This window comes from Hemitrygon akajei, chromosome 2 (genome assembly GCF_048418815.1).
Source record: "Hemitrygon akajei chromosome 2, sHemAka1.3, whole genome shotgun sequence".
NCBI classification, from domain to species: Eukaryota; Metazoa; Chordata; class Chondrichthyes; order Myliobatiformes; family Dasyatidae; genus Hemitrygon; species Hemitrygon akajei.
Genome location: NC_133125.1, coordinates 96639783 through 96664678, shown reverse-complemented (window position 1 = coordinate 96664678; position 24896 = coordinate 96639783). Strand labels below are relative to the sequence as shown.

The window sequence follows — 24896 nt, the reverse complement described above, 5'->3', positions numbered from 1 at the left end:
TTCTTTTTTTGAATGGGTCCTATTGGATTTCTTTGTTTTGTGGCCTGTAGGGAGACAAATCTCAAGGTTGTATATAGTACACATTCTTTGATAATAAATGTACTTTGAACTTAGACCCCCATAACATCAGCAATAGCTCAACATTTTTGCAACTGAACGCGGACAATAGTTCTTTTACTGAGGTCTATGAGCTCCTCTGTCTAAAACATAGGTTCACACATATCATTGGAGTGCTTTCATTGTCAGAGTCAATGCCAATTTCAGTTTCCTGCCCTCAGGGTCATCTGCTGCTGCCATTGGTCTACGTTGCATGACACTGTTTGCTGCTCATCAGTGCATTAGAGAGCCATCCAAATTCTGGACACAGGTAGATAAGATTTACAGTTTACCTGCATATCCTGAATCAGCTATAGGGATTCTATGGTATTGCAAGCTTCTTCAAAGTACAGAGCTTACTATGTAGGCAGTATTAGAAGAAGTGTTTCCATAAATACCTCCATGGAAACTTCCTGCTGCAGGAGGTCTCCTTGGATAGAGAACAATACTTCTGAAGATAAGACCATAAGGCATTCAACAGGAGCAGAATTAGGTCATTCCTTCCATCAAGTCTGCTCTGCCATTCAATCATGGCTGATTTGTTTGTCTCTCTCAACCCCATTTTCCTGCATTCCCCTTGTTACCTTTGGATGCCCTTACTATTCAAGAGCCTATCAACCTCCACTCCAATCTGCTGGCCTTTACAGCAGTCTGTGGCAATGAATTCCGCAGATTAACTACCCACTGGTTCTCCACAAGCCTGATAAGCTCCTTTTTTGGAAATTTGAGAGCAGACTCTTAGACTGTCCCGTCTACACAGTTGCCATTTGTAAAGGTGCACTCTTGTAATTGGAACCACTCTGTTTCTGCTCTGCGTACAGCTCTCGAAGGATTGGTTCTTGAGGTTAATGCCATGAGACTAAATACTGGCAGCAGTGTGATATTAAAACTTGTGTATGCTTTTATGTACACTAAAGGAAAAACATCATGTATTTACACTAGGTGGGTGGCGGGTTGAAGATGCATTTCTTCCAAAGGAGATGAAAGGTAGCCTGCAGGTCACCCTTGGGCAAGGTGTAATAGCTGCTTAGCACTCCCCCCCCCCCCCACTCTGTCAGGGTCATGTCAAGCCACGAGAGCAGGTGGTGGATGGCCATATGAGCAGGTGGTGGATGGCCATATGAGCAGCTACTGCATACCACAAGTGACCACTGACTCCAGGCAGACAATCTCTGAAGAGTATTGACAATGGCTGGGATCACCCATCTTGTAAGGACACTGCCCAGAAGAAGGCAATGGTAATCCACTTCTGTAGAACACCTTCACCACCATTTTGGGAGATTCTAACCAGGCCAGCCTGAAATAATCACTAAGCAATTACCATCAGCAGATCACTTGCAATACCAGAGGAAACAACACACTGAGCCATTGCTACACCACTATCAAGAATGCAAACCATGTTATACCACGGTCTCACTTTGGGAAGTCTGATCACCTCGCTGTACTTCTCCTCGAGTATAGGCAGAATATGAAGACTGCAGCACCAGCAGTGAGGACCAAGAAGGTATGGTTGAGGGAAACACAGGAACGCCTACAGGACTGCTTTGAATCGGTGGACTGAACTGTATTCAGGGATTCACCTTCAAAACTGGATGAGTATGCTGCAGTTGTTACCAACTTCATTAAAACCTGTGTGGATGAGTGTGTGCCTACAAAGACTTATTGTACATTCCCAAACCAAAAGCTGTGGATGAACCAGGAGGTACGTCATCTGCTGAAGGCTAGATCTGAGGCATTCAAGTTTGGACACCCAGGCCTGTACCAGAAAACCAAGTATGATTTGCAGAGGGTTATTTGAAGAGTGAAGAGACAATTTCGAACGCGGTTGGAAACGACATCAGATGCACAGCAAACTCTGGCAAGTTTTGTAAGACATTACTTCCTACAAAGTGAAACCCAATAATATGAATGGCAGTGATGTTTCACTACCAGATGAACTCAACGCCCTTTAATGCCCGCTTTGAAAGGGAGAAGGCAACTACAGCTGTGAAGATCTCTGCTGTACCTGATGACCTGTGATCTCTGTCTCAAGGGCCAATGTTAGGCTGTTGCTAAAGAGACTGCACCCTCGCAAGGCAGAAGGTCCAGATGGAGTACCTGGTAAGGCTCTGAAAACCTGTGCCAACCAACTAGCACAAGAGTATTCAAGGACATTTTCAACCTCTGACTGTTAAGGGCAGAAGTTCCTACTTGCTTCAAAAAGGCAATAATTATACCCATGCCTAAGAAGAATAATGTGAGCTGTCTTAATGACTATCACCTGGAGCACTCACATCAACAGTGATGAAATGCTTTGAGAGGTTGTTCATGACTAGACTGAACTCCTGCCTCAGCAAGGACCTGGACCCATTGCAATTTGCCTATCGTTGCAATAGGTCATTGGCAGATGCAATCTCAATGGCTTTCCACACAGCTTTAGATCACTTGGATCACCTGGACAATACAAACACCTATGTCAGGATGCTGTTCATCGACTGTAGCTCAGCATTTAGTATCATCATTCCCACTATCCTTGTTGAGAAGTTACAGAACCTGGGCTTCTGAACCTCCCTTTGTAATTGGATCCTCGATTTCCTAACCAGAAGTCCACAGTCTGTGCAGATTGGTGATACCATCTCCTTTTTGCTGACAATCAACAATGGCGGACATCAGGGGTGTGTGCTTAGCCCACTGTTCTACTCTCTCTATACACATGACTGTGTGGCTAGGCATAGCTGAAATACCATCTATAAATTTGCTGACAGTACAACCATTGTTGGTAGAATCTCAGGTGGTGACAAGAGGGTGTACAGGAGTGAGATATGCCAACTAGTGGAATGGTGCCACAGCAACAACCTGGCCCTCAACGTCAGTAAGATGAAAGAACTGATTGTGGACTTTAGGAAGAGTAAGACGAATGAACACATAACAATCCTCCTAGAGGGATCAGAAGTGGAGAGAGTGAACATTTTCAAGTTCTTGGGTGTCAAGATCTGAGATCCCAACATCGATGTAGTTATAAAGTGAGCAAGACCGGCAGCTATACTTTATTAGGAGTTTGAAGAGATTTGGTATGTCAACAAATCCACTCAAAAACTTCTATAGATGTACCATGAAGAGCATTCTGACAGGTTGCATCACTGTCTGGGATGGGGGGGGGGGGGGGTGGGGGGAGGGGTACTGCGGTACTGCACAGGTCTGGAAGAAGCTGCAGAAGGTTGTAAATCTAGTTAGCTCCACCTTGTGTACTAGCCTACAAAGTACCCAGGACATCTTCAGGGAGCGGTGTCTCAGAAAGGCAGCGTCCATTATTAAGGATCTCCAGCACCCAGGGCATGCTCTTTTCTCACTGTTACCGTCAGGTAGGAGGTACAGAAGCCTGAAGGCACACACTCAGTGATTCAGGAACAGCTTCTTCCCTTTTGCCATCTGATTCCTAAATGGACATTGAACCCTTGGACACTACCTCACTTTTTAAAATGTACCAATATTTCTGTTTTTTGCATGTTTTTTAAATCTATTCAATGTATGGAACTGTAATTGATTTACTTATTTATTCATTATTATTATTTTTATTTTATTTTTTCTCTTCTACATTATCTATTGCATTGAACTGCTGCTAAGTTAACAAATTTCACGTCACATGCTGCTAATAATAAATCTGATTCTGATAGAAAAAATTGCCAAGAACAATTATGGTTATTGAAAGACCATGATCACCTACGTCATACAGCACGGCACGTAACAAATGAGTGAACGATTTACACCAGGGAAGCCAACAAAACTGCATAAAATGAAGTGCAAAGGTTTTAGAAATATTAGCACATCATCCAGTTACACGTCAATGTACCTGGAAAAAATAGAAACAGAATTTCTAGGCCATGTTGCACAAGAAAGGATACAAATCCTATCTTCTGAGTCAGCAACAAACTGTTGGCTTGATATATGTTAGATGTTGCAAGTGTCACCTTGGTTCAGCTGGTGACTTTATTTCCTCTGAGTCAGAAGGCCACACAGCTAGTTTCACTCACACTCAAACTCCACTTTGACTATTTCCATTTAAGTAAGTAGTTTCACTTGAGCAATACTCATCCAAATTAGCACTTAAATGCATTTGATTTGAATTGTTGTACGGTTTGCTTTTCAATTGGTCTATTCTGCATGCAGTTCGACACATTTCATGATTTGTTTTCAACAGCATCTCTGTTGGATTAGTTGAGACCCATACAGTATGTACTGTTGCCCCATAGAATCCTTGTGGCCTTATCAAAAACATTATAGACAGGTATGAACTACTAATTTTGAAATAAAACTTTATCAAACTCTGTATGTATTACTTGTAGGACAATTGTTACGAGAAGGTAAATCATCAGAGAAAAATATGTGTATGAATTTACTATGTGTATGGAATTGTTGTTAAGGAAATGTAAACAAAGTTAATGAACTCTTGGCACATGGGGTGAATCTCTAGTGGCTTTAACAGAGACATGGCTTAGACATTGGTATTATGCGAACTAAAGATACGGTTTGTTTGAAGGGAAAACCAAAGATGGGTGAGTGGATGTAAGGTAGTGTTGGTCAGTGTTAATATGTTTCTGGTGATGAGCAAAGTACTAGAAGGTTGAAATTTGGATCTGTTTGGCAAGAATTAGAGATCAGAAAAGAAAACTCTTACATGACTGGAATACAGTAGATAATGAAGACCACTCGCAGTAGGTTGGCTGTAAGGAAGTGGGGGAAGTGGTGGGAGTAGTGAAAATCTTTTCCTGGCAGCACAGGACTCCAGCCAGCCTTTGCTCTCTGCTATTAATTCAGTCAATTGGCTAGAGTTTTAGCTTTGATACAAGAAGGAAGCCATGTGGTCATGTTATATGCCTTGTTGTTTTAATGGCTCTGTCACCTGTGTGATGTGTATTCTTGACTATTAATATTTCCACATGTACCTGCGATCTACAGAGGTCATTCGTGTTTCCTGATTCAAATGCAAGCCTGGAATTTGGAGTTGATCCACGTGTTGATTAATGGGAAATATTGACCTCTTGAGGGAAGGAGAAGCTGTAAGGATGCATTGTTTGTCTACATCAGAAACTTTTGCCCTTCTCCAGAGATTCACAGTGAGCTGCTGAATCTTCACAAAATGGTAGGACAGCTTTGGCTGCAAAACAGAAGATGTACCTCATAATGCTGGAAATTATGACTGTTTGAGTAACAAGGATGGAAAGAACGGCTTATGTTTTAAGTCACAGAATTCTTTTGGTGGTTATAGAGTTAAAATGTTCTACTTTCTTCCTTCCGATTCCAGGTAAAGCACTTTTCTTAGCTTACAAAGGAATCTTCAGTGAGCGGAATATCCTGCTTCTTTATTATTTACAGGTTTACTTTATTGTAGAAAATTTTCATCTGTTTTTATTCAGCCTGGAGTATTACTTGGCAGCATTTTTTTTGTATGTGGTACTTAAAGCTAGTTAAAGCTTAAGCAGTACAGGAAATGCAAATCATTCTCACACTGAAGATGTACAGTGACGTGATTGTGTAGCAGTATGTATGGCTCATGGATCTGCCACATTAAAGAGATTTTTTAAAGAACAGATGAAAGCTTTTGTAAATTCAGTTAGAACTCCATTGAAGCTTCAAAGCTTATAGATTTGAAACCATTGTAAGCCACAAAACTCGGCATTTGGGATATTTATAGCAATTTTGTCTTTATTTTTTTCCATTCTGTGAAGTTTTATGAGACTTATAACATTAATGTGCATTTAATTTACTTTCACCTTTTAAATTCTTTCGCTGATGTTAAAATAAAATAAAAATTGGCACCATGATATGTAGCCGAATCTACATATAGCCTGATTTTTTTTTTATTTACTGGGTGTCTTCTAAAACAGAAGTTCTTAACACTCGTCTTTACATTTAGCTTCAAATACAAATGTATGGTAGGTGTCAGGTAAATAGTTACAACTGAGACTTCCTGAATCAGGGAATAATAACTGAAGATCACATCACTTTTGCTGATCTTTAAATGGTGCTAAAAATTCTGAAAGAGTACTCCTGAAAGGGGCTTCATGTTGCCGGTTGCGTAGTCAGTTTTTTGCACATGGGGGTGGGCTGATCTTGTTGCTGTTTGGGCAATTTGTGTTTTTTTGCGCGTGGAGGGTTTGATGTTTTTCTTTGAATAGTTCCATGGTTTTCATTGTTTCTTGGCTGTCTGTGGAGAGGATGAATCTCAGGGTTGTATACTGCATACTTAACTTTGATAATAAATGTACTTTGAACTTGGATTGTGGGCTTCAGGAAGGAGAAGTCAGGAGAAGACTCCAGATCTTTTGAAGGATCATTGGTGGAAATGTTGAGCAGCTCCAAGCTCCAGGGCACAAACATCTCAGTGGATCTATCCTGAGCCCGAGACATTGATGCAGTCATGAAGAAGGCAGACGAGCAGCTTTATGTCATTAGGAGTTTGGAAAGATTTGGTATATCACCAAAGACTACTGCAAATTTCTACAGATGCACAGTGGAGAGCATTCTGACTGGTTGCATCAGAGCCTGATATGGAGCCTCCAATACTCGGAAGTTTGTAAGAGGCTGAAGAGGACTGTAGATGGAGCCAGTTCCATCATGGGCATAATCCTCCCCACCGTCGATATCTTTAAGGGACGGTGTTCAAGAAGGCAACATCCATCATTAAAGATTCTCACGATCTGGAGCATGTCCTCTTTACGTACCAACCATTGGGTATCATTGGAACCTGAAAACTCACAATTAACACTTTAAGGACAGATTTTCACCCCCTCCTCCATACCCCTCATCATCAGACTTCTGAGTGGTCCAAATACTAGCTCGTTGTTTACTTTTTGCACAAGTTATTTATTTTTACAACTTGTATGAATTGCACTGCACTGCTGCCACAGAGCAACAAATTTCATGACTTGTTACTGATAATAAAAATGGTTCTGGTTTGTGTTTAGCTTTGTTCCATCCTGGCTTTGGTACTTGTCTGCTCCTGCTTACTTTTGTTACTGATGGAGCCCGAATGGAGACTTTGACACGAGCTTTTTTGTCATTTAATGTTGAACCTTAGATCCTTAAAAGACTTTATTGAACTCTGTTGACAAGAAGATGAAGACAGATTCATTAGCGTGGTAGTGGTATACATTATTATTTTGATATTAGAATTTTCACAATTCTAGGAAGGGATCTGAGTCCTTGTCCTTTGGAATTGTAGATTAACTAAAATCTGTTGCCAAAAACATTCCCTTTTATTCCAAATCACTGAAGGACCCACATAATGCTCACCATTTAGTGGTAGGTACATGACTGTTATGTTGAGTTTGGAACTCTTTCAATGGGAAGTCACTAACCTTGCCTGAGTAAGCAAGATATATGAAAAGAACTTATCTTGGTTGGTTTGTCAAAAGTTGATGCTGAGCTGTATAGCAATTGTAGTGCTGAAAGTGAAGCTTGGAGAAATATATAAAATACTGCTGATTCATTGCACTTTTGGGAATTAGCATCAAGCATGGAGCACCAAAAGAGCATATACATTCTTCAGTGACATCTCTTCTTTCCCAAGGTTTGTCAATATTATGGCATCGGAGGAAAAGTTGAGTGCATATCCTTTGCGCTCCAGTTGCATTACTGCATATTTCTGAGAAACTGTGACACTCTAGCCTTTTGCCTTTATCAAGAAGGCTCCAAGGTAATAACAAGTTAATCATGGCAAGTTTTTGTGCTGTGGGTGATCAGACAAGGCAGCTAAAAACAGATGCTAAAAACATGTTGATATTAATGTAACTGTAATTGGAGGGGGAGTTGTAAATCAGAAAACAGAAGACCTTTAAAATACCTCTGGAAGAATTGCTCCAAAGGTGGATTTTAATGCATCATAGTATAAGGGTTAGCAGGAATACAAGGCACCTCAGTAGAATGAACTTGCAAAAGTAGGTATGTGTGGCGGTTTGATTGTGGAAATTTAATTTAAACATGCATAATCTTCATTTGGCCCCTAACTATGAGAAAGAAAGTCAAGATGAACTCCTGAAAACTTTGTGTACATTTATTAAAAATTACTTTTGTATTTCTTTTTTGAATAATGCCCATTGACTGCAAAATAATTATGTCAAAGTACAAAATAAATGCATTATCAAAAGTACATGTATGTCACCATATACTACCCTGAGAAGCATTTTCTTGCAGACTTTACAAAGAAGTACAATGCAAAGCCAGGCCGACTGCCAATATGCAAAAGAAGACAATCTGTGCACATACATAAGTAATAATAATGAATAATAAGTAATAAATGGCCTTGAGAGCATGAGTTGTAGAATCCTTGAAAGTTGGCTCATAGGTTATAAAATCAGTTTGGTGTTGAGGTGAGTGAATTTATACACACTGGTTCAGGAGACTGTTGGTTGAAGGATAATGACTATTTCTGAACCTGGTAATGTGGACTCTAAGGCTTCTGTACCTCTTGCTTGATGGTAGCAGCAAGATGAGAAAATGGCCAGGATGGTGGGGGTCCTTGATGACGAATGCTTCTTTCCTCTGGAGATTTTGGAGACAATGAGTTGGTATCTGATCCGGTTGATGTAGGGGATGACCTGTCAGCAAGATGTTGGATAAGTTCGTGAAGCATGCTGCATAAATAAAGTTGAGTCAATTTACACTGGTCAGGGGATGTTTTTATGCTCAGTTTTGCAGGAACTGCAGGTGAGAAGGAAATGAACAATTTCTTTGAAGAATAGAATTAGGTAGCATCTTGGATCAAGACTGGTATCTTTTGAGGATTAAAGAAATTTGGCTTGAGTATGCATAAATGTTGCTGTTCAAGCTCCCAGATTTGAGTCCTTTATCGAGTAGAAAAGAAACCGCAGAAAAATATTGTTATATCAATAAATATACATGCTGTTTGTTTTATCACTTTAAGGAGCTCTGGAAATTGACAATAAGAAATGAACAGTAAAGATCTCTTTGGAGGGATATGTAAAATTGGTTGTTTGGTATTTATATTGAGAGCAAGGCCGAAGTGAACACAATGTAAATGTTTGGATAATTTTGATCATGGGGGAATAAGCATTCTGGAAAAGTTATTGGATTATTAACCGAAGTCTGGTCATTAATCCAGAGACATGAGTTTGAATCCCACCATAGCAGTTAGTCAGTTTTAAATTTAAGTAGTTAAAGAAATCTGGAATTTAAAAGCTAGTACCAGTAATTTGAAATTACTGCATTGTCATAAAAATCCATCTGGTTTCCTGATCTCCATTATATTAATAAAAAGCTAAAAAGGCAAAGTTTCATATTGCAGGTTGGGTATTTTTGTTATATACATCTTGAAGAGAATGTTGTGCTGTCTCCTATAAGTCATTGTTTTGTTGATAGAATCTGTTGAGGGACAAGTGATGCCTTTTACATCTGGAACTCCAGGCACACCATTTGAAATTTTGGTAGGCACGTCCAGTTGTGACATGATTCTGGTATATTTCAGTGGTGTGAAATATACCAGAGGGTCCTGTCCAAAATTTTGATAGCCACTTTGTGACAAAGGTTGTAAAAAAAAAAAAAAAAAAAAAAAAAAAATGTGCAAAGTGAAATAGATTCAAAGAACTGTCTTGTGTTTATGTGAGGCCACACATGACTTCAGGATATCCAAAAGTGCTTTGTACTTTTGGCTTTCCTTGATGTTTTATGTCTATTTCAGACAGAAAACCAGCTCTTAGTTTTATGTTTCTACCAAAAAAGTGACAATGCAACAGTCTGGGTCTTCCATCAAAGAACTACTCTGGTCTAAGACCTGAAGCCTTTTGGAGTGAGACTATAAAACACAATCTTCTTGCTCAATGTTAAAGTAATACAATTGAGATACATTTATTAAGACAGGTAGGTGCAGTTCATTGTAGAAAATGTGAAGTGCTACATGTGTGATACAAGAAAAAGGAAATGATTCTCATATGATAGGATTTTGTATGAGGGAATAAAACAAATGGATATATGGATATCCATGTTTACGATTAAGTGTGAGAGCTGACAATGATAATGGATTATTGACATGTCACCTACTTTTAAGAAAAATGTTGAACAACTTCTCAGTTTTCCTACAGAAAGCCCTTTGTTTATCAGATTTTGGTCAATGTCAAACAAAAACTAAATAAGCCAGAAAGATAAATTAAGGAAAAATAAATAAGCAAGTGCAACTTTTGAAAGCACTTAGTTATTGTTTCTGACTTCGCACATCTTCCATTTCTAGCTTAACTCTGATAACTCGAAGTTAGAGGGAGAAGGTGCAGGTTGAGTACCCCTTATCCGAAATGCTTAGGGCTGGAAGTGTTTCAAATTTTAGATTATTTTTGATTTTGGATTTTTTGGAATATATAATGAGGTAGCTTGGGATCCCCATCATTTCTGACTGAATTCATGTGCTACCTGTAAGCAGTCTTTGTCTTACACTTGTACATCACGTGTATGTACTGATGCAGCCATTCAGTGTGTTAGATTTTTCAGTAGCGACAATCTTTGCAAACTTGTCAATGAATTTCTCTGCTGCTTGATGATTAGCAGATGCTTTATGGCCACAAATCTTAAAAAATTTAATGCTGTGACATTTCTTACATTTCTACAACCAGCCTGCTGAATATTTACAATTGCCTTCAATTTTCAGTTTGTCGTGATATATCTTTGCTTGTTTCATGATCATACCATTAAACAGCATATGTTCACAATGACATTGACAAATCCACTCTTTGCATACACAATCGAGATCTTCATTTTTCATTTTGTGCAGTGTGTTTATACTTTTCATTTACTTCTGTTCATTACCTATGAGGTCACTTCTCAGAACCGTCTGTGGTGCAGAGAGACCTGCACGTTGCCTGGAAACCTCCCAGCGTCTTGTGGAATTTTCCATTTGTGATGTGATGTCAGAGCTGAAAAAGATTGCGGCGGTTTTCAGATTTTGGAATTTTGGATAAGGGGTACTCAAAGTGTATATGTTTGTGGGAGCATCAAAAGGTTTGGGAACATGGCCTAGCCACAGGGGTCTGGATAGTGTCTTAAAGATGGTTAAACTCAATTAATACAGTGAAGTGCTGATTCTTGTCACTGTTCCAAGTCCATGTGACTAAGGACGTTGACTGCTTTATGAGAAGTTTGTTTGATGTGAATGTACTGTGATTACTTGCGAAAATTCAAGTTGATAGAGTTGATATTGCAATGCAATAGAAATTGAAGGGTTATTTCATTATCAAAGTAAAGATGTATATAGTACCCCTTTGTTATATTCACTCCAGTTTCCTGTCATCATCTATGTTTTGCATTGGTACTGTTTAGCGAATCCCATGGATTTCCAAGTCAATCAGTTAAATATTTTCTTAAAATTGTTATCCCAAATTACCAAATTAAATTTATTGAAACTTCAGAGAATTTATTTGATACAGTAAAATTGGGATAATTTGACCTAATTGGAGAGACTTTGTGTCTGCACACTATGTTCCTTTCAGGATACTAATATAAAGCATAGGGTACAGAGCACATGATCACTGAACTGTCGTTCTTACAAAAATAATTTTATATTTTGACTTTTTTTTAATGGTTCTTTTCTGTTGATCTAGATTTAGATGTCCCCTTTCAAGATAAAGGATGAATAAATTAAGCTGCTCAAATATGAGGAGTACTTCTTTGTCTTTACTTAAATGATGCCACATTAATGCTTTAAATGATCAAAACTTGACTTCCTATGGTAGAATGAATCAGAATTAGGTTTAATATCACTGGCACGTGTCATGACATTTGTTGACTTTGTGTCAGAAGTACAATGCAATACATAATAACAGAGAAAGTATATGTATATTAGGTAAATTAAATAAGCATTGCAAAAGATAGAAATTAAGAATTTATGAGGTAGTGTTCATGAGTTCAATGTCCATTCAGAAATCGGATGGCAGAGGGGAAGAAGCTGTTCCTGAATTGCTGAGTGTCTCCCTTAAGGCTCCCGGACCTCCTCCCTGATGGTAGCAATGAAAACCAGGCATGACCTGAGTGATGGGGGTCCCTAATGATGGACGCCGCCTTTTTGAGGCATTGCTCCTTGAAGATGTCCTGGATAGTACAGGCTAGTGCTCATGTTGGAGCTGATTAAGTTTACAACTCTCCGCAGCTTACTTCGATCCTGTCCCCAAAGTATTTGTAATTCCATGAGCCAGTTAGAATACTGTGGATCCAGTAACTCTCATATGAAATTATTTGTTGTGCCTGGGGTCCTTGTTCACAGAGGACAATTTCAGTTATTTTCAGCAAATTTATTTATAATTTCATGGGAAGTTAATGAGAGGTTAAGGCTGCCTTTAATGTTAGAAAATTAAGAGCAGGTGTCAATTATTGCTGCCAACCATAGAATTCTATAAAAATATTAATTTTATTTATAAATGACCATCTGAAAAAAAGATCATTTCAATGCCTACACAAAAATGTAATTTCTGTTTATTTTCGGGGGGGGGGGGGTGGGGGTTCGGAGCATCTGGTAAGAATTCAACAAAGGGACCAATGGAGTCTCCAAGGGCTTAATTAGATTGAAAAGTGGGGTTCCCAACCTGGGGTCCACGGATTCCTTGTTTATTGGTAAGGTTCCATGGCATAACAAAGATTGGGAGCCCCTGATACAAAAGCATTCTGTGTCACCTGAGCCTTTATTCAAATATTTCACTGCTTTTAAAACTTTAAGTCCTGTTGAAGGGTCTCAGCCCAAAATGTTGGCTGTATATTCATTTCCGTAGATGTTGCCTGACCTGCCGAGTTCCTCCAGCATTTTGTGTGCGTTGCTTTGGATTTCCAGCATCTGCAGAATTTCGAGTGTTTATGCTAAACGTATGTTCAAATAGTCAAAATAGATTTGCTTTAAAGCACCACACACAAAATGCTAGATGAACTCAGCAGGTCAGCCAGCATCTGTGGAAATGAATTAATAGTGGAGGATTCGGGCCGAGATCCTTCTTCAGGATTTATTAATTTCCATAGATGCAGTCTAACCTGCTGAGTTCCTCCAGCATTTTATGTGATGCTTTGGATTTCCAGCATCTGCAGACTTTCTCATGTTTGTTAAATGCATATTCAAATGGTCAGAGCTGATTTGCTTTGTCCTTTGGCTCTAATAATGACATGTACCACTCCCTCTATTTGTCCTGATCTGTTAAAAGATTATTGATTTGTTGGAGATCATACCACTCTGTGTAAAGAAACTTCCATATTTTGAAGAAAAATGTGCAAATGCACCTTTATGAAATATTAGTAAACACTCTTCTGCCATTGATAGACAGATCTTTAAATTCCACTTCTTAAAACACTTTGTTGTAGTATGTATAATTTCATTTTATTTTGTCAAGCAGTCACAGGATTTGTAGTTTCTTTTTCTTTGTGCGATACATGCTATCTGCTTTCAGATGAGGTTCACAATTTGAAGGAACACGAGGATGCAGAAAACTGGAGTTCAGGAAATTGCCATCACAGTTCTTTATTGACTCCGTCCAATTCCAATGTGCAGTTATTTTCAAAATTCCAGTTAACCACTGTATTTTGTCAAAACATAGGTCAGTAAAGCACAATTGGTCAGATTTCCATCAAGGTGGGACAAAAAAGTTACAGAACAATCAACTATGTAGCAGAAGTCTTTCAATATCAGACATTTATTTCCATATCTTTATTTTGCTAAATCTTTAGCAATAGAATATTTAAGGTAATGGATGCCATAAAGTAGATTTATTTTAAAGTCATTTAAGTTTGAGTTGTTATCAGCTTTAATCTTCTTTCAACAGCACAGTGTAGTTTTTGTTTTCTTTGGGAGATCCATGATTGTCTTCAGAGCCATTTATTCTTTGCCACCAACAAAGACCAGATTGAATTGAATCTCAGGCTAGATGAACAGAGTTTTAGTTTTGGATACTCTTCAACACTGATTGGAGCAAAAGCTTTTCTTTCCTCTTCTGAGCCTTTGAAAATTTTGTGGCAAATGCACCCTTTATAATTTGGCAATTCGCTGTTCAGCATTTGAGGAATCCAACCAAATCCAAACCAGTTCTTGTTTGAATACTGCATGTACTCTTTCTTACAATTGTTATTGAAGTTTAAGGAAAGGCACAATCTCAGTAGTTTCCTCTTTTGTCTCCTTGCCTAATAGTAGTGCTCGAAATACTGTTCCTTCTGAAATTGTTCATATCTGGAATCTATCTTGTCTAGGTGACAGAGATTGACAGAGGCTATGAATTTAATTAATAGGCGACTTGAGTTGTGTCTGTTAGTCGTGAATGATTGAACAAAAAACCTAGCTTGTTGAACAGCTTCTGTGTTGTTTGGGGGTACCCAGCGTGAGACCTTGCATCAGGACTGGGTGGAGCGAGAGAGAGGGAGAGGTAAACGTGATCGGGAAGATGGGGGAGGGTGCTGTTGGTGGGCAGTAGATGATTAAGGAAGGTGAAGAATAATGGGCAGATGGACCCAGGTGAAGGAGAGGAAGGAGTGGAGTTGGAAAACAGGTAGATGTGTGATGGGCGGAAACAGACAAGGTATGAGAAGCAGATGGAACTCCCCTTGGTTCATCCCCTCCCATTCCCTTTTGCTTTATTTTCATATCCTCCTTCCACTTCCTGATTTCATCCAAATTGCTGGCTACACATTTCACCCACCCAATCGTCTTCCCATCTGATTCCACCTGCCCTTCATTTCTTCCTAATGCTCCCCTTCATCTCCTTCCCTACTTAATCAGAAATCATCACTGGTTGTCCTTGTGTTCCACCAGGTGTCTCCTCCTTCACCCTTTCGAACAGCCGCCTGGCTTCAACCAGCTCTTGTGCCTTATCTACGTCCACCTGCCTCTGTCTGTCAAATGCACTGAGCCCTTTCCTCCACTGGACTCAATCTGCCTGCTGCTCTTCACCCTCCTCCTCTGTATACTGGAAATCTTCCCTCTGCATTTAGTCCTGATTCAGAATCTCCACTGAAAATATCAGCAATTCGTTTCTCATCACAGGTACTGTTCTTCCCACAGTGTGTCTGTTACTACAGTTAAAGTCCCTTGTGTCTACAATAGTAAATATTACTTGATGAATGTCATGTGATCTTTTAATCTGTTACAGCTTCAGAATTTCAGTTTCTCCACTTTATTATCAATTATCAAAGAATACTAATTTTTTTTGTTTGTTTCTGCAACACTGATAGCGAATAGTCAAGAAGGAATTACTGAATCGTATGTTAGAAAGAAACCTAGCTGTACACCTGCAGTTGTAAAACAACTTTTGAAAGATTTTTATCCTCAGTTTAGAGAAGTAAACCTGGTCTCTCCAACTCGGCAGCTGTCCTGGACCAGGAACCAAAATAATTTTAAGATGACAGCTTATTAAACACTAATAGATAGAGATCTGCAAAAAGAGTCTTAAGTGGAAGAATTTCAACTTTTATTAATTGACCTTTTTAAAAAGTACTGAATATGACAGTTTAATAATATCATTAAACTAGCAAACAAGTCATTGTCATTATTTTTTTGAGGGATTAAAAGCAAAAGTGATGTTTTGTTAAACATGTATCTAAGGTAGTATAGACCACCCTTGGAGAACTTCTGTACAGGCTTAGTGCCAAATTATAGAAGCACTAAATGGGATGTAAAGCAGTTTTCAAAGACTGTATCAAACATTTAACATCACACCCATTAGGAAAGGATCACCTTTGTGAATTTCTTTATTTTTTTATTAAAAGCCTGAGTAGTGTTCAAATTTTGAGTATTTTGATAGTGTTCGCAGAGCAAATGTTTCCATTTGGGAGTTCGGAATGGTAATAAAACTTGGGACTATCAATGTAAATGGAGCATTTAACAGAAACTTTTCTGACCAAGAAGTGGCCTGATTGTGGAACCTGAAACCACAGGGAGTGATTGAGGTGAATGTTGTGGATGAATTTAGTGAGAAGTTGCCAATTTCTGAGGGGAAAGAATGAAGATTTACACTGATATTTTGATGAGCCAGAATGGGAAGATAATAAAGGCTGGCTGATATTGGTTGGCCAGGATAGCTTTATTTGTTTTTCATCTATTATATTTCTAACTATAAGGTGTCTGTGTGTGATGGATCTCTTGCTCGCTGCTCCTGAGGGAAGGCCTCTGCATTTGAGTGGTGTTTTTCTTTCTCCCTCGATGCTGTCTGAGGATGTTTCTAAATTTCTGCGACTTACAGATGGACTGCAGTTCATATTGGACTTTTTCAATTTCCATGTTTTATGTTTTTATATTCTGTGTTCTTGCCGGTCTTTCTTGATGCAGTTTGCACAATTTGTTAGTTTCTTTTGCGCAAGGTGGAGTGGGGTTTGATGTTCTTGTTGCCGTTTGCATGTTTTCTTTTTCTTTTATGCGTGTGTGGGGGGTGGGATTGATTTTTTTTTCTCTCTTCTTGAATGGTTTCCGTGTTTTTCTTTGTTTCATGGCTCTCTGGAGAAGATGAATCTCAGAGTTGTATACTGCATACATACTTCGATAATAACTATACTTTTGAAGCTTTGATGTATTTAAGTAAGTCATATTTTAGGAAAATACATGTTATGACAATGCATTCAACAGGGATCAGGTGTACAGATGTGAGGTCGCCGTCAGTTAGGGTCGATCATGGCTACTAGCTATCTAGAAACACAAGCTTGGGCAACACAATAGGGAGAGCAAGCTATAACCTATGTATCAAGCTCCCCCTTTCCACACTTCTGATGGACCCAAAGGAAAACCAAAAACTGGCATCAGCAGCATTGCAAGAGTTGCCAGTCAGCATTGAGCTCAATATAGGATTACCTTAGGGACTCCAGCTCCAGATTTTTCCTTCAGGGTTTACTCCCAAAGACATCCGCGTAAATGGGTATAGTTGCAAGACAATGGGGGTTTGAGATCGGAGTTTTCCTTCTCTTAGATGAACTGCCATCCATAGCTGATGACCCCGCGATCTGTTCAAAGTGTCAGGTTTTGAGGCATCTGTAACCTGCCTTTGCCCCTTCTCCTGTCAGTAGAAATGGTTCTGCCGAGCCACACATGAAAGCCAGGAGCTGTACTTAGTAGTCAGAGGCTATTTGAGGCCATGCTATTGGGGGCATTTAATAGGAAGTGAGAGCTTGTCCCCATTACTACCACAGACTATAACAACCTTAAGAAATCTGGTCCGTACGTACCGGCTATGTGGTGAGAAAAGCACACCAGAGCCCCTTTCACCTCAGACGGCTGAAGAAGTTTGTCACGAGTCCCATTATCCTCAGGACTTTCGACAGGGGCACCATCGAGAGCATCCTGACTGGCTGTGTTGTCACTGCCTGGTATGGGAACTGCACTAGCCTCCGTTGCGGGGCACTGCAGAGAGTGCTGTGGATGTGAACTTTCCTCTCTTCAGGACACTTGTAGCAGCAGGTGCTTAAAAAGGGCCTGGAGGATCATCAGACTCCAGTTACCTCAACCACAAACTGTTTCAGCTGTTTTCATCTGTCAAATGGTACAGCAGAATTAAGGCCAGGACAGCTTCTTTCACCAGGCCATCAGATTTATCAATACACATTCATCTGATTGGATATCTGACTGTACATCGTGTCTGACTCTTCATACATGAATACAAAAGAATTCTCTGTGCAATCTTAGTGTTCGGGCAATATCCTCCCACAACTCCCTTCATTATTGCTTGCACATAGCGACGGAGACGCAACATAAAGATTTTTCCTCCCTCGTTATGAGGTGGAGGTAAGAAATAAAATTCTAAAAATTCTAAAAAGAAAGTTTCAATACCCCAGATAAGGGATGTATTAGATATTAAACTTCATAAGAACAGAAACAGATACTCCAGTTGTAAGCCATTTTGCAGCAGTTTAGCCTACACCAAGGGAACTCTGATGTATTTATGTGATGTTTTGAGTGATAGGCTACAGAGTAAAGCATAGTTAGTGCTATTGCTTCATAATTACAGAGACATGCATTCAGTCATGAACTAGAGTGCTGTCTTTGTGGAGTCTGCACGTTCTACCCACCATATTGTACAGTTCTGCCAAGGTCTGTGGTTTCTTCACATCAGAAGGATATGTTGATATGCTAAGTGATTATTGCTCTAAAAGAAAAGAGAGATCCTTTGGTATAAAAAGGGAAAAAAGAAGCAAAAGGAAGTTGGTTTTATAAGGCAAATAAGGGGCAGGGGAATGTGTTTGTTTTATTTGGGCTCAACATGACTGAATGGAATAAATAAACTTATTCTGTGTTATAATGAATAAGTATATAGAATCTTGTGTGTTAACATTTTTTATCCAGAGTACACAAACAATATTCTTTCAGACCAAATAGAAGACTATAACATATAGGAGCAGAAGTAGGCTATTTGGCTCATTGAGTCTGTTCCACCATTTCATCATGGCTGATCCATTTCCCTCTCAGCCCCAATCTCCTGCTTTCACCGAGTATCCCTTCATGCCCTGACTATTGAAGAATCTATCCACCTCTGTCTTAAATATAACCAATGTCTTGGCCTCCACAGGCAACAGATTCCACAGATTCACTACTCTGGCTAAAGATGTTCCTCCTCATCTTAGTTCTATATAGACACCCTTCTATTCTAAGGTTGTGTCCTCTGGTCTTAGACTCCCCCATCATAGGAAACATCCTCTCCATATCCACTCTACTGAGGCCTTTCAACATTCGATAGGTTTCAATGAAGTCACCCCTCATTCTTCTTCATTCTGTGATGTTTGTCAATAAGTCATCTTAACTTAAGGAAAAAAAAATTACGAAGCTTGATCCAAAAATAATGTTAATGCTGAGAAATCGTGAAGCAGAGATCAGCACATTAGAATACAGTCTTTTGATCAATATCCTAACAACATCTGAAACCCAAAAGCAACATTTTTTTAATTAGCGGCATACATACTGATAAATAATTTAGTACAAGCCTTTTACATGTTTTGATATTTCTTTGCTCTTGGTTTTAAATTGAGCTTTTCTCCAATCATAGACAGAGTAATATACCATGAAATCAGGTCCTTCAGCCTGTCTAGTCCCTGCTGACCAAGATGTCCATTTAAGCTCGTCCCAGTTGCCTGCAAATGGTCCTTATGCATTTAAACCTTCCTTGTCCAGGTATCTGCCCAAGTGACTTTTATTGTTATTGTTCCTATCTCAACCTCTTTCTTTGCCACTTATTCTATATACATATCCCCTGCTTCCCACCATTGAGCCAGTTATGTATCCTCTTAGCTGGTTTTCCTTCAACTTCATGTGATCTGACCTCCTAGATAAGCCTACAATGCAGGATCTTGTCAAAGACCTTGGTAGAGTCCATGTACACAACAGCTACCTGTCCGCCAGATCCATCTTATGCCCTTGTTTTACCCTCTTGACTTCCCTCGAGTGTACTCCTACAATTTTTATAATCATCATGGTATTAATTTTATCTCTACTAACTAAAGATGATTCATGCCCCTTTTTCCTGACCAGAGCCTCATATCTCTCATCCGCCAAGGTTTTCTAAACTTGTCAGCTTTGCTCTTCATTCTAACAAACCATAAGGGGCGGCATGGTAGTGCAGTCGTTAGCACCTGCCTGTAAGGAATTTGTACGTTCTCCCTGTGACAGCGTGGGATTTTTTCGAGGGCTCTGTTTTCCTCCCACAGTCCAAAGACCTACCGGTTGGTAGGTTAATTGGTAATTGTAAATTGTCTCATGACTAGGCTAAGATTAAATCAGGAGGTTGCTGGTCTACATGGTTCGAAGTTCCGGAAGGACATATTCTATACTGTATCTCAATAAATAAATAAACGTCCTGGAACTCTTTATCATTCTTCTAAAAAAAACCTCCCACTTGCCAGACAATCTCACCCTATTGACTTCTGCAAATGCTTGTCCAATGCCTCGAATATTGACACTGCCCCAATTTACGATCTTAACCTATGGACCAGTGCTGATTTCCTCCTGACTGTTTAAATTAATAAACTTGTGGTTAGTGGTCACAAAGTGCTCCCCCACCAACACTTCAAGTATTTGCCCAACTTTGTTCCCTAAGTCAATGTAATTTTGTGGTTAGTTGTTTAAAAGTGTGTGAGGAAACCCGCGGTTTATTTAGCCTAAATTCTCCCACTCTTTTGTTTTGTTCTGTGGGGCAATATATTTGGTCTCAGCTCTGCTATATTGGCCTGGCAGAGTTTTGGTTTACAGGTGGGAGTCTGGAACTGAACATTCTCTTGTAAATGGTGAGAACTTGAATGTGGCAGAGATATAGATCAGGAACTTTAATAGTTGTCTCTGAAGATGTTATGTATTCACAGGTGTAAGATAAATTATTAGTGGTTTTGACAGTCAGTTTTTAAAGGTGGTATCTTTATAGATTATATGATTTTTTTTAAAAAAGATACTTTGTTAGATGAGAGTTACGGCAGTGATTTGACCCTATTGGAAATGTTGAAGTTATAAACAAAAGTGGTGAGAATGTGGGTTTCCCATATTGTGGCCAAGGACGTAGCAAATGTGTAATGTTTGTTTTCAATGCCTCCATCTCTACGTAGTCATGTTAGTATCATTGCTTTAAAAAAAAAGTCTTAACAATTAATTTGTGGAAGAGAGCATTATGTTTTTATTTGTGAAAAGTTGTTGATATTTCCAGAGGTTGATCATTGCAGTTATCTTTCCAAGTTACTGTGACCAAATAACTTTAGAGGGTGGCATGATGGCGTAGTGGTTTGCACAATGCTTTACAGTAGGGGCAACTGGGGTTCAATTCCCACCACTGCCTGTAAAGAGTTTGTACCCTTGACCGCTCATTTTTCCTCCGAGTGCTGCAGTTTCCTCCCACAGTCCAGAGGCGTAATGGTTGATATGTTAATTGGTTTAATTAGGATTATTTTGGGGGCTTTCTGGGCAGCGTGGCTTTAAGCCTATTCTCCCCTGTACCTCAATAAATAAATAAAATAAAAACTTTCTAGTGGTGTGAGCATGTGTGTGTATTTTTGTGTTGAGGGTGGGGGGGGGGCGATGACAGGAGTCATTAGTCAGCAGTTTGTTATATAGTTTGGGAGAAAAAAACTTAATTGTGGATATCTGCATTAGTCATAAAACAGTACTGTGTCATTCCATAACAAGATTCAACAAGAAATAGGAAATTTTAATGAGTCCAGCAATCCTTAGTATTCCCAATTCAGTCTTATCTTTGTTCCACTCGTCCTTCAGCCATTGCTTTCCTTGCCTCTTTCACTGAAATCTATCATCTCCTTTTTGTGTGCTGTGGCTTACAGTAACAGAACTCAAAAGACCAATCCGACGCCGACTCTTTTTAGTTGGAGTTCATAGCAGTTGCCTTAAAAGATCAAAACTTGCAGTGCAGCTACATGGTATTAATGTTCAGCTTCTGATGTGTCCCTGCAGGGTTTTTTTCTCTCTCTGCTTTGGTATGGGGGAAGGGAGTGATGGATATCCCACAGAACATGCTCAATATTTGCAAACACTGCTGTCCTTGTTTTGTAGGGTCCTGTTCACAAGCTCGGTCCTTAACCTGGCTGAACTGGTTGCTCTCCGACCTGACCTTGCCAAATTGAAAAAGGTCCTATACTTTCATGAGAACCAGTTGGTATATCCTGTCCGGAAAAGCCAGGAAAGAGACTTCCAGTATGGATACAACCAAGTGATTTCATGGTAGGTGAGCTTACTTTTTGTTCATCTTGTTCAAATGATTTTTTTTTCTGTCTGTAGAGGTGGCTTCCACCTCTTTATAAACTCTCACATGATTTGATAGACAATATTCTTTATATGATCAGGAGGGTTGGTTGCCATTTGTTCTCCCCAAATAATAATTTATTGCAATAAAACCACTTAAGTGTTAACTCTGAAGTAGATCTTTATGAAAAACCGTACAATCCTGGCCTCACTGTTACAGTGATTTATAATAAGATGGCTGAGCACATAAAATTATACTGAAACCCATCATAAGATTCTTGGGTAAGCTAAAATGCTTCTGTCCAAAAACGAGAAGAGGTTAAACAGCCTTCCTATTCCAGATATGTCAATGATCTGAGACACTGAAGAGTTTAGCAGTTATATTTGCTTTGATTCAAGTGACCAATTCTCCTGGTGGTGTGAAATTATCGTTTAAAACTGAGCTTTGTACACCGATTGAATAAATCTGTGTTTGAAATTAAGCTGTGGTATTTTGTACATTGATGCAATATTATTTGCATTGCAACAGGTAGTGTGTGTGTGTGTGTGTGTGTGTATATGTATGTGTGTGTATATATATATATATATATATATGTCTGTGTGTGTATTCTTCATCTATTGTAAATGCATGTACTAAACCTTGAGTCTAAATTGGGTATGGCAAAATTTTATATGTGAATGATTGCAAGTCCATTTTTGTGGGAGACCAGATATTTAAAATCCTTCCACCAAACACTTGCTGAGTGATTGGATTACATAACGTTGTTATTTTCAGTACTATGCCTTTAAAACTCAATTTAGCGTGGAGTTAATTACATTTGTGACCCATTATAAGTCAAATCATGCCAGTCAGAGATTGGAGCATTAAAGATGATTGGGCCACGTCACCACGAGGTCATCATTCATCGTGCACTAATTCTGAATCCCATATTCCTAATGTAGAACTGCAAATTTAGTACAATACTCTCCAGATTAAATCAATGCACTCCCATTCTTCAACCAGCCAAAGGCTCTGTAATACAAATCACAAACAAGAGAAGATCTGCAGGTGCCGCAAATCCGAGCAACACACATAAAATACTGGAGGAACTCAGCAAATCAGGCAGCAGCTATGCAGAAAAGTACAGTCGACTGTACTTTTTTCCGTAGATGCTGCCTTGCCTACGGAGCTCCTCCAGCATTTTGAGTGTGTAGCTCTGTAATACAGACCCCCATAATCCCTCCTTTATGCACCTGTCCCGTAAACAACCTACATCCACATGCCCATTTCTGTTCCTGAACACTTCTACCCACTGACATCACTGTGCTTAACGCCATGATCTCTGTCCTTCCTAATCCTAATCCCAACTCTACAATGCCAACAGAAGTGCCAAGATCTCCCCTTTCTTCCTTCCCTACCCACTTCCCACACCTACCTACCTGCCAGACTACTGCAAATGTCAAAAGGTCCCTGGTCCAAGCTCCTTCCATCTATGTAGTTAAAGTGCAATCTTGTCTGTGGCCAGCCTTCTAAAACTAGTCTCAGTATACATTATATGGGCCACATATTTTAAGGAAACTAAATTTCAATGTGGTGGGCAAGGATTTTTGAGCAACTCTATCCAGATGAAAAAGAATTAGTCTACATTATTTCCAATTGGTCTTGAATCTCACAGCGTAGATCTGTCGTACGCCGGGGAAAGTGAACATTGTTGAGGTAACTGCTTTGTCTACCACATTTCGTCATCTTTCCCATCCTGTCAACTCAGTAGACAGCTGTGATTCAGAGCTTTACATTGTCTGTAACTTTAATTATCTTTCCCATTCCTACTTTGACCTCCTTGCCATTTTTTCAAGATGGTTTCTGAGTATTTCCAATATATTTTGTGTTTTTTTTTAGAATGGCAGTTTTTATATGGATTGCATTTGCCAATTTGGTAATATCTTAGTGAAATATTAATCTTTCTTAAATGGATAAGATCAAATTTTGAAATGGAATCCTTGATTTCTACCCATGAACTTTATGAAAACTGGCTGAATTAAAAATGTTAGTTTGAGTTGTAACAGCTTAGTTAAATAAGTTGGATAGCAAAACATTATGTATTTGTAGAGAACATTCAAAGAAAGAAACGAATATTCCTGATTGCCTAATAAATGGCAGATGCTAGAAATCTTCAGCAACACACCCAAAATGCTGGAGGAACTGAGCAGGTTAGACAGCATCTATGAAGGGAAATCAACAATCAATGTTTCAAGCTGAGACCCTTAATCAGGAAATGCCACTGAATTGGTGAAATCTAGGAACTGAGGTAGCTGTTTTGGCCTTGAAGCAAGTTCAGTCATTTAATAAATTTGTATCTGAACTTATGGCTGAATTCTTCATTTGCCTTAACTCCGTGGCATTGAAATTCTAGTACATTCTATGGGTAGCCATATGGATACAGCACCAATGTACCAGCAACCATTTTGGTTGCTCCCTCTCCACTGAAAACTTTACTTACATTCAAGACATTGCTTAGCACATTATTTGAAGCTTATGGGTCTACATTGGAATCCAGAGGTGGTTATTAGAGTTCTTCAATTAAAATAATTTTGCAATTGCATCATACTGGAAGCAACAACATTATTCAATTAAAAATTTTAAGAATACATAGCCTAAATCACTTGGTAAGCAAGAAATAATTGGAAGATAGTGCTCTGAAGCTATTTGAAAATCTTGAGCAGGATTTTGCTGGAAAAGGGAAAAACGTTGAGGTGGTGGATTGAGAAAGAGAACTACACAAAGCAAAGACGAACAAAGATGATTTTTTAGTTAGTTTTACTCTAAAGTGTGCAACTGGGAAAATAAGATTGGATGAGATTTCAGTGGACCCTGTAGGATCGGCCTCCAGAAGAGTTTGTGGACAAACGATTAAATGTGGTAGAGCAGGAAGAGCTAATGTAAGAAAGTTGAGAGTAGGTTTAAAAGACAGTCAGTGCAGCTTAAGATGTGACCCTAAAGCAAACTAATGCAAGTACCGGAGAAAAATGGAAAATACTGGGAATACTCAGCAGGTCAGGCTGCAGCCATCGAGAAGTGGATTTAATGTTTGACATTGAATACTTTGCTCTAGAATGGGTGTAGACTACTACGGTTTGAAGAATTGTAGCACACGTAGAAAGG

The 24896-nt window shown here is 39.1% G+C and overlaps 1 protein-coding gene across 6 annotated transcripts in view; it reads left to right on the top strand.

Annotated features, from left to right (window-relative positions):
• The window catches only part of gtdc1 (glycosyltransferase-like domain containing 1), a 354581-nt gene that overhangs the window by 107151 nt on the left and 222534 nt on the right, over positions 1-24896 (top strand). For all 6 annotated transcript variants that reach the window (XM_073025908.1, XM_073025902.1, XM_073025937.1 and 3 more), the window contains one exon: positions 21566-21733. In XM_073025908.1, the coding sequence (XP_072882009.1) occupies positions 21566-21733 (168 nt within the window). The remainder of the gene's footprint in view (positions 1-21565; positions 21734-24896) is intronic.